This window comes from Chlorella variabilis (genome assembly GCF_000147415.1).
Source record: "Chlorella variabilis unplaced genomic scaffold CHLNCscaffold_3, whole genome shotgun sequence".
Lineage (NCBI taxonomy): Eukaryota > Viridiplantae > Chlorophyta > Trebouxiophyceae > Chlorellales > Chlorellaceae > Chlorella > Chlorella variabilis.
The window spans coordinates 1,833,498-1,847,769 of NW_005435085.1; the positions used below are offsets into that span (position 1 = coordinate 1,833,498).

At 66.3% G+C, this 14,272-nt stretch overlaps 2 protein-coding genes across 2 annotated transcripts; one reads left to right on the forward strand and one right to left on the reverse strand.

Annotated features, from left to right (window-relative positions):
• Positions 1 to 2,333: 2,333 nt before the first annotated feature.
• Positions 2,334 to 6,316, forward strand: CHLNCDRAFT_140821 (hypothetical protein; the record flags this gene model as incomplete). The annotated part of the gene is made up of 11 exons (XM_005850654.1): positions 2,334 to 2,378; positions 2,668 to 2,738; positions 2,870 to 3,011; positions 3,262 to 3,906; positions 4,097 to 4,335; positions 4,531 to 4,606; positions 4,819 to 5,025; positions 5,318 to 5,457; positions 5,643 to 5,844; positions 5,976 to 6,055; positions 6,217 to 6,316. The coding sequence occupies 11 exons, from the start codon at positions 2,334 to 2,336 to the stop codon at positions 6,314 to 6,316; spliced, it is 1,947 nt and encodes a 648-aa protein (XP_005850716.1).
• Positions 6,317 to 9,638: 3,322 nt separating this feature from the next.
• On the reverse strand, positions 9,639 to 10,294 carry CHLNCDRAFT_17596 (hypothetical protein; the record flags this gene model as incomplete). The annotated part of the gene is made up of 3 exons (XM_005850935.1): positions 9,639 to 9,779; positions 9,909 to 10,123; positions 10,219 to 10,294. Coding segments are annotated over 3 exons (432 nt in total), but the record flags the coding sequence as incomplete, so codon positions are not given.
• Positions 10,295 to 14,272: the final 3,978 nt, after the last annotated feature.

The window sequence follows — 14,272 nt, forward strand, 5'->3', positions numbered from 1 at the left end:
CTCCTTCTGCTGCACCTGCGCTGCTGCTACCACTAGTGCTGCTGTCGCTGTTCCCGCTGCTGGTGCCGTCACTGCTGGCACCGGGGCCCTCGGTGCTGCTGCTGCTGCTGCTGCCGCCGCCGCCACTGCTGCCGCTGCCCTCAAAGCCAACGATGCCGTTGGGTGCATTCTGCGGCGGCGGGGCGCCCTCGCTTCTCGTCGACTGTGGCAGCGTGCAGTGCAGCTGCATGTTCCATGCTGAAGCGAGGACGGTCCCGACTGCAGCACAGAACCACACAGGGCGGCAGCTAGATGTCCAGCATGCGCGGCACGCAGGCGCAGGCGCCCCTGGCGCCGAGCAGGGCCACGGGCTAGGCTGGCCCGCAGCAGGCAGCACCGCAGCAGTGTTCGCCTACGCCGCGCCCTGCACTCACTTGCCACCTTGGTAGCCGCGCTGATCACGGGCACGGGGGCAGCCCAGTTGTCAAAGTATGCCACCGTGCCATTTGCGTACAGGTCGGTCTGGCCGGTGCCCGACGTCTCCGCCAACTGCTGCAGCGCGGAGAACTGGAGCTGGTACACCTCTGGGGTGCACAAGTCTGTGGCATGCAGCGTAAAGTTGCAGTCATACACCCTGGGCTGCAGACGAGGGGCCCGGGGAGGGAGGGAGAGAGTTAATGGATCAGTGACAGGCAGGCAGGCGTGCGGCACGGGTTTCCAGCAGGGCCGGCCCGATGTGCGGCGCTGGTCCATGCTGCCAGCAGTGGCAATGCCTCTGCTCCCCTCCAGTGCTGCATGCTCTGCCCCTGGTGCGCTGCTTACCGTGAACCCTGGATCGGCACCAATGGTGGGCCAGAAGGGCATCGACTGGATGACAGTGGTGCTGTTGATCCCCACCGGCCACGACCCCAGCTGCGGGTCGGCGGGGCCTGCACCGGAGCAGGCACGACAGGCAGGTTCATTAGCCCCTGCTGCTGCTGTAAAGCAAGTCTGACAGCTGGGGCAAAGCTGCATCGCCGCGGCGGCTGGCTGGCATGCAGGCAGCCGGGGCAGGCGGTCGCCGGTGGCGCATGACGAGCAGGCACACGCACCGCTGGCATTCAGGTTTTCCATGATCAGCACGCTGTTGGGGCGGAAGTAGAGCAGCGAGGGGATCTCGCCAAAGTCCAGGCTCTTCATGGCCCCATCGGCTGCAGCATGGGAGGGGCGGGCACTCAGAAATGCGGCACACAGGTCGGTGCGCAGCCCGGCAGCAGGAGTTCCACCCCGCACGCCGCCGGTCAGCTGGAGGCGCGGCCGCGGGGCGCCGGCAGTCCCAGGGCACGATATGGCGCAGGCGAGCTGCCTCCTGCCTCGCTGGACTATGCAGGCATCCAGACCAGCATGCAACCGCCGGCCGTGGGCCCGGCCATGCAGTGGTTGCGGCCGCCGCGGCAGCCGGCGGGCGGGAATCGAGTCGGCCACCCACCCCGGGCCCTGCCTTTAGCTCACCCGGTCGCAGTGTCAGCGTGTGGTTACTTTCTATGATGAAGGGCAGGCTGTAGCCGGCCGCGGCTGCTTGAGTCAGGACGACGGATTGCTGGAGCTCCACCACCGTGTTCTCCGCTGCTCCGGGCCCGACGGCGGAGGCCATGGCCTCCAGAAGCTGCTCTGGGGTGCTTACGGAGACCACAGCCTGGGCGGCACGAACGCCGCGGAAGCTGCAGAGCAAAGCAGCCAATCCCAGAGCTAAATACCCAGCCCCGGGGTGGCGTACACGTTGTATACTCATGGCATCGAGTCAAATGACGGGGGAGCGGGGCGGCTGGTGTTCCATGAGGCGGGCGCCCATGAGGCGCCACCTGTGTGGTACGTTCGTAGTAAAGGCGCCATCCACTCAGTCATCTACCCTTGATGGAAGCCCTGCTTGCGAGAGAGGTGGCTGGGGCGGCCGCAGGCGGTCCCCGCGCTTCCCGACCACAGCCGCCGCAGCTGCCGGCGGGCCGGAAGCCCAGCCCAGCCAACCACGCACCCGATGGGGCACGCATTGATTGGCGACTGGTTCATGATAGGTTGCTGTTGCTGGGGATGTTGGGTGCGAACCACAGCCACTCTGAGCTGCAGCCCGGGCTCTGAGTTGACGGTGTGTGCCTCTGCAGCATCGGCTGAACCAAAAGGGTGCGGGGGTTGTGTATGACAGTCCGCCCTGTGTCAAGGTGTCTGCACATACCCTCCGTTCCTTCCATTCCTGCCAGGTGTGCATATGGATGTTCTCCCCTGCTCTTCCTGCTGCCGCCTGGCCCGCCGCTGAGGTGGCGCCGCCACATGTGTGGCAACCCGCTCATTTAACGCCCCTGCTTCGCTCACGATGGGCCATGGCTGCCATCGTCAAGGCGATAGCAGGGCTGCCTCTGCGGCTGGTCCGCAGACCGGTTTCGTTCGTCGTGGTGCTAGTGGGAATAACGCGCCGCAGGAGCTTATCCCTCCCCGTGGCGGGCCTTTGCGAGAGCAAGGCACAGCCGATATGGTTTTTGCTCTCCCGCGCTGCCACCACTCCGGAGGTGGGCCCCACGGCTTCTACTCACGTTCTTCAGGAAATGTTTGCGTCCCAGTCGCCTGGACAGCCCCACTGCCACCCGCGGACCGACTGACTTCCGGCTGCCGCCGCCGCCGCCGCCGCCGCCGCCGCCGCCGCTTGTGCCGCTGCAGGAGCACGCGATCGCCGACCGGTGGCTGGAGGCACTGCAAGTCTGCCAGTGCGCGTGCAGCCTGCTGCTCAGGTGCGGGCAACCAGCAGGAGCTGGATGGGATGCTAGCAAAGCCAAGAGCAACAGCTCCCAGCTCCTCAGCTTCCCTCTAGCAGAGCGCGCCTCCTCGACCTGCTGGCGCTGTGTTGAATTTTTGGGTGCAGCGAGCTGGATGAGGTGGAGGCCAACCTACGCTTCTGGCGGCGGCAGGAGCAGCGGGGCGGCCACTTCTGGCACAGCCTGCTGAAGCGCGGCCCGCTGCAGTTTCTGGGGCAGCTGGCGGTGCTGCTGCGACTGACGCGACGGGTGGAAGGCACGCTGGGCGAGGCAGGCAAGCAGCCGCTGGCCTGCCGCAGCGCAGCTGTCTGAACCACTGCCAGTCTCTCCACCTCTCGCCTGTGAAGCCGTGCTTTGGCCCTGGCGTACCCTGGATGCAGCCACTGTTTGGCCCCTTTTCGGCCCCTGTTTCTGTAGCTGAATTGGCGCGGCCCCTCCCTCCCTCGGGCCTCCTGTGCTGCCCACCCCCCCTCCCTCTGGCCTTGCAGACCTGGTCGAGAAGCGAGTGCTCATTTTCCGGCTGCTGCGCAGCGCGCTGTGCGAGGCGCTGGCGCGGGTGCAGGCCGCGGCGGGCCTGCTGTACCTTCGAGAGCAGGCGGTCGTGGGGCCGGGTACTGCTGGCGGCGGCGGCGCCGAGGGCGAGGCACTCTTCCACCGGGCCGACCGCATGGTGGCTGCCAGCCTGGCGCAGGTGGCGGCCGCCTTCCACGAGCTAGACCACAGCGTGCAGGCCACGCTGCAGGGGCAGCAGGGCCCCGCGGCGCCGCCTGCCCAGGACTGGCAGGTGCTTCAGGGCACCCTGTCGCGCGTGCTGGGCATGCACCACCTGCGCGGAGTGCTCAGTCGACTGCAGCTGGTGCAGCAGCAGCAGCAGCAGCAGCAGCAGCAGCAGCAGCAGGAGCAGGGGCAGGGGCAGGGGCAGGAGCAGCCTGCCGTGGCGGCAGATGCAGGCGTGCCAGCGGGTGGACCTGGGCTGGCACCTGTCGCCGCCGGTGCGCCGCCGCTGACGGCGGCAGCCGCCCTGGACCAGGCTCGCCGCGTGGTGGGGCTCAACCTGGTGCTGCTGGCAAACGCCACGGTGCACAGCGCGCTGCAGGCTGCGCACCGCTCCGCCCGCGGCATGCGCGGCAAGCGCCTGATCCAGGTGCGTCGGCCGTGCGGCGCCGCTGCTGCCGAGTTTGCCATGGGGCATCCCGTCGCCCTGGCAGCCACCACCCACCCATCGCCGGTGGTGCCGCCTGCCTGCTTGCCTGCCTGCCTGCCTGCCTGCCTCCTGACATGCCCGTTTGTGCTGCCGCTTGCCCTTGCCGGCCCCTGGCGTGCCTGCGGTGTAGGTTCCACGCTGGGCCCGCATGCCGAGCGAGCTGCAGCAGCACTGGATACGCTACTCAGCTGTCTGCATGGCCGCCGGCTACGGCTCTTGGTTCCTGTTCCGCCACAGCCGCCTGGCGGGCAGCCAGGACCTGGATGCCTGGGCGGCACGCGGCGTGGCGGCGGTGCGGGGGGCGTGGCGGGAGCATGTGGTGGCGCCGCTGGCTGGGGTAAAAAATGAGCTGTTCAACACGTTCAGGCGGTGTGTGTGCTGCATCAGCTGAGGTGGTACATGTGGTACAGGTGTATGTGGAATGGGGTGGGGTGGCGAGTGTGTGCATGTATGTTTGCTGACTTGCGGCTGTACTCCAGCAAGTGGCTGGCCTGCCCATTCTCAGCCTGCTTCGCAGCCTGCTGCGCCGTCACCCGCCTCGCTGCCGCCGCTCCTGCTGAGCAGGCGCCCCACTGTGGTCAGCAACGTCGATTTCGAGGCGGAGAGGGACTCGCTGCAGCGCATGCTGGCTGACTTTCAGGTGGGGCAGCTGCGGGCAGGGGCTGCGGAAGGGGGGCAGCAGTGGAGCATGCGCATTCTGTGCCGGCTTCACCTGCTGGCTCATGCCTCCTTGCTGCTCCTGGCGCGTCTAACCTGGAACTCGACCCCTTTGACCTCGAGGGCCCAGCCTTGATCCCCGCCGCGTGTACTTGCCTGCATGCTGCCTGCCCGCCCGCCTGCCGCGGCCTGCAGCGCGACTATGTGCGCAAGCGGGGCGAGGCACCGGCAATCGAGGCGGCGATCGAGGCGGCGGCGACGGCGGCGGCGCTGGGCGGCGACGGCGAGGAGGCTAGGATGCTGCAAGGCCTGGACCTGGTGATGCGCACCTACGAGCGGGAGATGCAGCGCCCGCTGCGCAACCTAGTGGGCGGCGAGCTCGTGCGCGCGCTGCTCATCCAGGTGCGCTGCTGCTGCCCGCTGGGCTGCTCGGCCTCCGTGCGTGCCGCTGGGGCGGCAAGCAGTGTGCGCTGGCCGGCCTGGGCGCTCCAGCCTGGCTGGCCAGCTGCACCAGCCCCTTGCGATTCTGTCAGCCCTGCACTGGCGGCAGTGTGGCCTTTAGTCCCCCCCAGCCTGGGTGCCGTACACTCGCCTGACTTGCCCTACAGACACACAAACCCCCACCTAACCGCCGAGCCACCTACCAGCTCGGTGTAACCTGCGCCTGGGTGCCCTACTGGCGCCCTCTTTGCAGGTTCAGAAGCTCAAGGTGGACACCGCCAGCGCCATGCTGGAGATGGACCAGATCCTGAAGGCAAACGAGCTCTCCATCTCCCTGGTGGCCGCCGTGCCCGCCTTCCTGGTTGCCGGCACGTCGCTCCTGTACATCGGCAGGTGAGAGGGGCAGGCAGATGGGCATGCTCTGGGCCGGAGAGCGTGTGGAGAGCTGTGTGTGAGGGGCCGGCCGTGTGTCTAATGAAAGCAGCAGCAGCGGCAGCAGGCAGGCAGGCAGGGTTTGAACGAGTCTTGCAGCCTTTGCTGATGCCTGCGCGTCTCTGTCTTGCTGTTTTGGCACGAAGGCTGGTGACGCCCACGCCGCCCGACCCGCGGCGTGAGGCGCTGCCTGTGCGGATGAGCATGGTTGAGGTGGAGCGAGCGCTGGAGCATGTGGCGGCAACTGAGGAGGCGGCAGCGGCGGCGCCAGGCGCGGGAGGGCCCCCCGACGAGGGCGCCGTGGAGGCCCGGGAGCAGCAGGGGCTGTTTGCGTACCGCCTCGCCGTGGTACGGAGCCCCTGCTGCTGCCCTTGGGGCGTGGCCGGCATGCTCCGGCGCATAAATGCTGATGAAAAGCCTGCTCCTGCTGCCGCTTGCTCCTGGCCGCCCCACCACCATTACTGCCTGCTCCCCCGCAGGCATACGAAGACGCGCGCGAGCTCTTCCGACGCCACCGCGGCCTGCTGGCCATCGGCGGCAGCGAGTGGCCCAACCTGCGGTGAGGGATGTGGGGAACAGCTGGCGGGAGAATGGCATGTGTGATTGACCACGGTTCTGGCTGTTGGCTGCTCATGCACTTGGCGGAAATGGACCTGATCACAAAGTATGCCGCTCCAGCACCGGTTCAGCTCACGGGGCTCTGCCTGCTGCGCTGCGCAGGTCCGACCTGCTGGAGCTTGCCAGCCCGGGGTCGGTGGCGCAGCGCATGCGCACCACCCAGCGCATGATGCGAAGCTACTCCATCTTCCAACAGTTTTGAGGGAGCCCGGTGGTCTTTGCTGACTCGAGCTGTTCTGCTGGAGCGCCGGCTTGGCAGCAACCAGGGCAGCGTCTCCCTGATCTCGAAGAATGTGTGTCAAGTGTAGAGTTGTTGGGGGCAGCAGCGCAGGCGGCATGCTGCGGCGGCACGGCGGCGAGCGGCGGCGGGTGGCCATGCTGGTACGGCGGGCGTGGCCACGGTTCCATTTCACGACGCCTCCGCCCCTGTAGAGAGGGGCTTGTAATTCAAATTGCGCATTGCATCCCGTTTACGCATGCACGGAACTGTGGCCAGAGCCCTTTGAGCGAGCTGAGTTGGCTGAGCGCGCCCCCAAGCATTGCCTCTCGGACCCTCTTCAACTCCAGCGCCAGGCCAATTGGATCAGTGTGCAACTCTGTATCCGTCCGCGTCATGCGCTGCGCTAGGGCTTGCGCGGTGGCGGCCCTGCTCGTCACCCTGGCTGCGCCCTCTCCAGCAGCCTCGGAGGTCCTGTTGGTATATAGTGTGCAGCGGCATGGCGCGAGAAACGTGCTGCCGAAATCCGCAACCCTGAAGGTGCCGCCGGCTTGCCCTGCTGCGCCGCTCCTCTGCCGCCGCCCAGTGCTGCTGGAAAATGGAAACATTGCCGAGTGTTCAGTCGAGTTGCCTGCTCGCTGCCCCCTGACGCTGTATCTTGCAGGAGTCGGATGCTGCAGGCGGTCCCACCCTGCTCCCGGCGGGCCAGCGGCAGGCCTACAATGCCGGCATGAGCTACCGCTCCCGATACCTGAACGACTCGGCCTGCGGTGCCAGCGTCACCTGCCTGGATGCCAGCGTCGACACGCTGGGTGCGCGCTGCAGCACCCACTTGCAGCAGCAAACTGCTTGCGCTTCTCTTCCCAAAGCGACACAACTCAACCTCCTCTTTGGCCCACTCTGGGCCTCGCCGCCTGCAGGCCCGGAGTACGGCGTGGTGGGCACCCCCGATGGCGCCTTCAACAATTTCAATACGCTCATCCGGTCCAGCGCCCTGGACCGCACCGTCATGACCGCCCGCTCCTTCCTGGATGCCGTCTTCCCATCCATTAACCAGCCCAGCGACACCGCCTACCTGCCAGACGGCCAGCAGGCGAGGCGGCGCAAGCAGCATGGCAAGGGAGGGACTGAGCACTCTGGGGTGCATGGTAACCCGGGTCAGGACGGGAGGAACATCTGCTGGCGTGTGGCACTGGCATGTCCCCAACCTCCTGTTGGTTCACCCTCTGGCATGCAGGTTGTGCCGGTCTACAGCAAGCCGGACGACGGCGACGCCCTCACCCGCGCCTACACCGCCTGCCCCGCATACGACAAGCGCCTGCTCAGCTGGTAAGACATTTCCCCTTGGGGCTGATGCCGGGCCCGCTCAAGAGGCACGTGCCTCGCGCAGCCGCAGCAGCGGGCGCCGCCTCCCCTGCTGCCGCCGGATTGTGCTGCGAGGGCGTGCAGGGGACACTGTACCCGACATGCCTCGCCGCTCTGGGCCATTCCTCTACCGCCGCGCAGGTATGAGTCTGAAGAGTTCCAGGAGAAGGAGGCGGCCAGCCAGGCCTTCCGCGACGGCATCGCCTCGCAAGCGCCCGGCCTCAACACGTCGCTCACCAACTGGTTCAATGTGTACGATGGTGAGGTGGGAGGCCTAGTGAGGGTTGTCGACGGAGGGAGGCGGTAGGCATGGCCAGGGTGGCTGTGGGAGGGTGGACCCGCTGCTGCGAGGCAGCGCCTCGGGCCAGCAGGCCCTCAGGAACCAGCCCCCTGAGCTGCCTTTCCGACCCTGGCATCTGTGTACCGCAGGCTTCAATGTGTACCGCACCTACAACGCGGGCACCCCCATGCCCGCCATCGACAACGCCACCTTTGCCGAGATGCAGCAGGTGCGCCACTAGTGCCAGCACCTGGCGTGCCGCAAATCCGCAACCCTTCGGCCCCTGTGCTGTGCCATTGTGTGTCTGGCTGCGGGAGATGGGATGGCGACACCAGGTAGGTGGCATGGGCGATATCTCTCACGCCTGCCTCTCCCACAACATGCCGGCCCCTTGCGCCCTGCAGCTGGCCTACTGGCTGGAGACCAGCAAGATGCGGTCCTCCCTGACTGGCAGCCTGCTGGGCGGCGCCCTGCTGGGCGACCTTCTGGCCTACATCGAGAAGGCGGTGGCTGCCCCCTCCGCCAACCTGGTTGCCAACATTTACTACAAACTCATCCATCTGTCAGGCCATTACAACACCCAGCTGGGCGTGCTTGGGGCGCTGGAGGTGGATCAAGACCCCCCCCCCCCCCACCTGCCCTGGCTCAAGGGAGGGTGGGTGTGGGGAGGGTGGTTGTTCCACACCCTGTCGCTTGAAGGGCCCCCCGGGTTGCCCAGGGGCCAAATAGGGCCCTTCCCAGGCCCCAAAAGGCACCAGCCGTCCTGCCCTGGACCCCTCGCTGTCCTCGTTATCAGCCGCTTAGCCTTCCCCTGCCGCTTTGCCCTCGCCCTGCAGGAAGATCCCCTCGCTGGCGGCTCTCATGGCGTTTGAGCTGCACGGCGACGCGTCGGCGGGGCAACAGCCGCAGGAGCTGACGGTGCGGCTGGTGATGCAGGACGGGCCCGCCGCCAGCTACACCACCATCCCGCTGCCCTGCGCCGTGCCAGGCGACGGCGCCGAGGCGCTGGCAGGCCCCGGGGCCTGCACGCTGGAGGCGTTCCGGGCGCTGGCGGCGCCCAAGGCCTCCAGCAGCCTGCAGGAGTGGTGCGATGCGTGTGAGAATGACAGCTGGACGGCCTGCCAGCTGCAGGCGGCCACGCGCGCGCTGAACGCCTCCGCCGAAGCCAGCACCAGCGATGCCAGCGCCAGTGGCGCCAGCAGCGGCAGCGGGCTCAGCAGCGGCGCTGTGGCCGGCATCGCAATCGGGTGCGCCGTGGCCGGCGCTGCGCTGGCGGGCGCGGCGGTTGTGCTCTACAGCCGTCGTGCGCAGAGCCGACGCCAGCAGGCGCACCTGGCATCTGTGAACCAGTTTGGTGGCGGCCTGCCGGGCACAGTGTGAGTGGCAATCACATGCCACGACCAGTAAAGGTACAGTTTTTCACCATAAACGCCGTGTTTTCTACCAATGCTCCATGTATTGCCATCTGTATGCGACTCACTACGATCTGCACACCGCCAGTATGTTCTTGCTGTTTTTGCATCGGTAAACGCAATGAAATTGCTGTTAGCATGTGCTAGGACGCAGCTGCATGCCTCACAGCTCTTCGCCTGGTGCAGCGTTAGCCGGCTGCGCCTGCTGCTGATGCTGCATCTGCTGCAGTGGCTGCGGCTGGTGGGGCGGGCAGGCGCGATCCCAATAGTACGGCTGCTGCAGCTGGGCTTGCACATCTGCTATACTCCAATCCGAGTATGTGAAAATGCGGATGGGTGGGCTGTCGATCACCACCAGCGCCTGCAGGTCTTCCTGGCCAGTATTTACAATCTGCGCAGGTTTGAGGGGTTGAGCAGGTCCATGCCAGGTGGATGGCAGCAATGAGTGCGGGGAAGGACTGCCCAGCACCTGGATCCAGACTGCAGGATCGACGTGTCATGCTGTGCCCAAAATCATTACCTGATGTACCATGTCTGGCAAAATAATGAGGGTGTCGTTTTGCTGGAACGCCACCTGCTGCACACCACCATCTGGCGCACGAAAAAACGCGGTGCCGGCGCCGCGCTGGATGACAAACACCTCCTCGCATGCATGCCGGTGCACGGGCGTTTGCACGCCGGGGGCAAATGTCTGAAGCCACATCTCTATCTTCCGCATGCCGTGGTGTGCCGCCCCTGAATGAAGCCCTTGTTTGTGGTTGTCCAAAGGGTGGTGGCGGGACAGCAGTCAGCCCGCCTTTGCCAAACGACACACGCACACTGGCACCAACCTGCCACAGTGATGTGCGCCAGGCCAGATCTTCCGTGGTTGCTTTGGTACAGCTCGTCGATATGGTACTTCACTGGTCTGTCACGCCCTGCAAGTCGCTTCTGCCGGCAGGCTGGATATGTGGTCGTCCGCTCGCGCTGGCGGCAGCATGGCGGCGGCAGCATGGCGGTGTATCTGCGCACCATGTTCATATACGTCGACACATGGCGCCGGTGTATGTTGCTGTGGGGTAACGAAAGCGGGATAAAACCTAGACAAGAGGATGCCAGCGAGCATCCCCCCGAGCACACCAAGCCATGCATTCGCTGCGAACACCATGTGCGAACGTAGGTAATGATCATCAGCGCCGGACTAAGAATTTTTTGCCAGGTGGCGACAGGTCACGCACCACCAAAGCAGCAGCAGCCTGAGCCCTCCGTCGAGCCTCCTTGCATCCTTGGATCACAAGCCAGGCCAGCTGGTGGGCCGCGGCGATGGCCGTGCGCCTGCCCGTCTGCGTGGTTGCCTCGGCAGAGGTGAGCTCGCACCCAATCCAGCTCCTGGTCTCGCACTTGCTGCCGCGCCTCAAGCGGGCGTGGGAAGGGGAGGGCACCGCCGCCGTTCAAAGTTGCAGCGAAAACGCTTGCCTGCACGCAGGTGCTGGAGCTGGCGGCAGAGCTGGCAGCGCTAGGCGGTGGGGATGTGGCTGTGGGGCGGTGCTGGACAGGCGCCGTGGCGGCAGATGGCAGCAGCTCGGCGGCGGCAGAGGCCCTGGCCGCCTGCCGCAACAGCCTGGAGAGCCTGATGGAAGAGTTGCAGCAGGAGATGTGGCCCTGGTTGCGCCGTGGATTCAACGCCGCCTTGCTGCTGCTGGGCAGGGGCCCGGATGCCCAAGACACAGAAGCGGGCGAGCTGACAGCGGGAACCGTGCTTGCCGCAGTAGGCGAAGCGGCACTGGCCAGCGGCATGCAGCTGGGCGTTACATGGCAGCTGCTGCTTGGCAGCGGTTCGGTCTGCGGCCCTCTGGGGACGCAGCAGCAGCTCCCTAGCGGTAGCCAACCACAACCGCCAGCGGCAAAGCAGCAGCAGGGCACGGTTGGGCAGCTTTCGAGCAGCAGGCTGGGCCGCGAATCGGCAGGCCAGGGCGCTGGAAACGATGCAGGGCTGGCAGCAGCAAGCTGCGTCATTCGTATAGCCTCAGAGACTGAGCTCCAGCAGGTGGTGGCAGCTGCCTCACGCCAGCTGGAAGCTGCAGCGACAGCAGCAGCAGCCGACGGCCAGCCCATGCCCGCCCTGCTGATGCAGCTGACACTTGTTGCAGCAGAAGGACAACCCACCGCTGTGCTGCACGTGCTCCAGCCAGCCAGAGCCGTGGCTGAACAGCAGCATTTGATCAGGCTGCTGCAAGAGGTGGCCGACCTGCACCAGCGGCGCCGGGAAGGTTGGCCACTGCTGGCTGCTTGTCGTGCAGGGCAAGGACAGCTGCTGTAAACTGCATGCATTGCACCACTGTGCCGGGCAGCAACCCGGCGAATTTGCGCCGTATGTTTTGTCTCAACTCAGTTGACGTCTCCACGGTTGCAGGAGACCACCTGCTGGCCGGTGCCAAGCTGTCGCCGCTGAACCATCTTGCAGCTCCTCTTATCGCTGGCACTGCACGCCTGTTCCTGGCGGCAGATCTGCGCAGCGGCGGCTGCGCCAAGGAAGGAGGCCTCGGGGAGCGGCATCTGCTGGGCTTGCTTTCTGCAGCACGGCACGTTCAGGCTGTTTGCGCCAAGGGCGCAGCTGCTTCTGCTGGCGCTGGTGCTGCCCACAGCGGTAGCGCAGCGGGAGGGGTACGCTGTGCGATTCCGCCGGCCGCCTGGCTGCCCTGCCAGCTCTTTCTCCAGCAGCTGGACCAGCGGCGGCATGCCGAACAGCACCGGCGTGCAGAGGCTGCGGCGCTGGCTGCAGCTGAGGCTGACAGGAGGGAGAAGTTGCGGATTGCGGCTAAGCAACGGCGGCAGCAGCAGCCGGGGCAGCGGCCAGCACCACTGGAGGCCGCAGCACAGCCGCAGGAAGACAAGGCACCGCGGCAGCGCTCGCCATCCAAGCAGCAGCCACTGCCGCCGCCACAACCGCAGCAGCCGCAGCGACATGAAAGCAGCAGCGAGCAGCCTGCGTCCTACCAGCCAGCAGCCTATGTTCCCTTGGAGGCCGAGCACGGAGCTGTACCAGAGGCGGCTAGTGATGATAGCCTGGGCAGCCCTGACGGCAGGAGCAGCCTTCAGCGTCTGCGGCTGCAATTCCAGACCCTGTACCAGCAGACCATGGGTGATGACGGCGGCGCCTCGAGCGCCCAGCATGGCGTTTCAGAGGCAGCACGTGCTCGGCTGCAGGGCACTGTCCACCGGGCTAGCCGGCAAGTGCAGACCAGCAGCCGCAGCAGCAGCCCTGCGCGGCATAGGCAGGAACAGAGCGCCCTGATAGCGGCGGGGGTGGCGGCAGCTGAAGACGTGGCGACGCATGTGGCTGCGCTGCAGATGCAGGCAGCGGCCGAGGCGTTGCGTGCTGATCAGGTCCAGCACAGGATCCTGTGTGAGCCATTTGGAGGGGCCCCTGACCCCAGGGCACCACTTGCTGCCTCGTCTGGAGGGGCTGAGGAAGCGGGCTTTAGTGGGGATGGCCGTGGCAGTGGCACTGGCAGCCTGGTCCAGCAGCTAGAGGCAGAGCTTGCGATGCTGCGGCAGCAGGCGGCGGTGGCAACGGCCGGACCAGCAGCACGTGGCGCTGGCGGGCTATCTCGACACCAAGAAGTAGAAGACTCGCAGCAGGCAAGCGAAGACCTGGCGAGCCTGGCCGACATTGATGCTCCTGCACCCTCCCTGGGAGCCATGTACTATGCGCCAGCCAGCAGGTTGCAGAGCGGCAGCAGCAGCACCGCGGAGCAGCAGTCAGGCGAGCGGCCGCTGGCGGTGTGGGGCCAGGCAAACTCGCCAGCGCACTACCCTGTGGCAGCGTCTGGAGCGGCGGCAGATGCGACTCCTGCTTCACAGCTGGTTTCCGACTTTTTCAAGTCAGAGAACATTCAATCGGCATGGTCGCCACAACCGTCTCCACCGGCAGCCGACCTGGCTGATGCAGCCGCTGCAGGCCCTGCAGGCCGGTACGACTGGCTGCCAGGGGCAAGCACAAGCACTTCCAGCAGCAGCAGTAGTGCACAGCCGCCTCAGCCGCCCTCTGCCTTCGCCATGCGTCAGCCAGAAGGCAGCGGGGTGCACAGCATCGGCGGCGGCTCGTATGCGGCTGTGCAGCGACAGCCAGCGGGAGCAACAGGGACACCACCCCAGGCAGCAAACCGAGGCTTCGACAGCCCCGAGAAATCTTTGGGTTCCCTGGGCCCGCCTTCCTCTGCCATTGCGCAGCCCCACCCAGCTGCTGTGGCGGAGGTCGCTGACGTGGCAGAACTGCTGGAGGAGTTGGAGCGCGAGCAGCGCATCAACGCGGCACTGCTTCGGCAGCTGCACGAGGTGCATCAGCAGCTGGAGGAGGCGGTGGCAGCTGCATCAGCTGCTGCCGCGGCGGCTGCTGTGCAGCCGCTGGCGCCAGGGGTGGAGGACCCTGCAGATTTCAATGCCTTGCTGGCGGCCCTGCAGCTGGAGCGCCAGCGGCACGCGGCTACACGGCAGCAGCTGCAGCTTCAGCAGCAGTATTCCGACGAGCAGCGGCTGGGCCTGGAGGCACAGTTGCACACCCAGCACCGCCAGCTGCTGGTGGCGGCTGCCAGGTATGCTGCAAGCTGCTTTGTTCTGCAAGTATCGTTCTGGATTTAGAATCATCACGTTGCTCTGCGATAACGAAAACTGCCAGAGCCGACCCACTGCGCTTGTGCCATACCAACCACCGATCACTTCACTGCCGCTGCACCCGCCGTGTGCCGCAGGTGCCGGGCCTGGGAAGAGCAATCGCCGTTGCCGACGCTGTTCAGGCGGTACGAGGAGGAGGTGCAGCGCCTACAGGCCCAGTGCCAGCGCTTGGAAGAGGAGAGCGAGCAGCTGGCACGGCTGCTGGCAGAAGCTGACCTCGAGCGCCTGTCG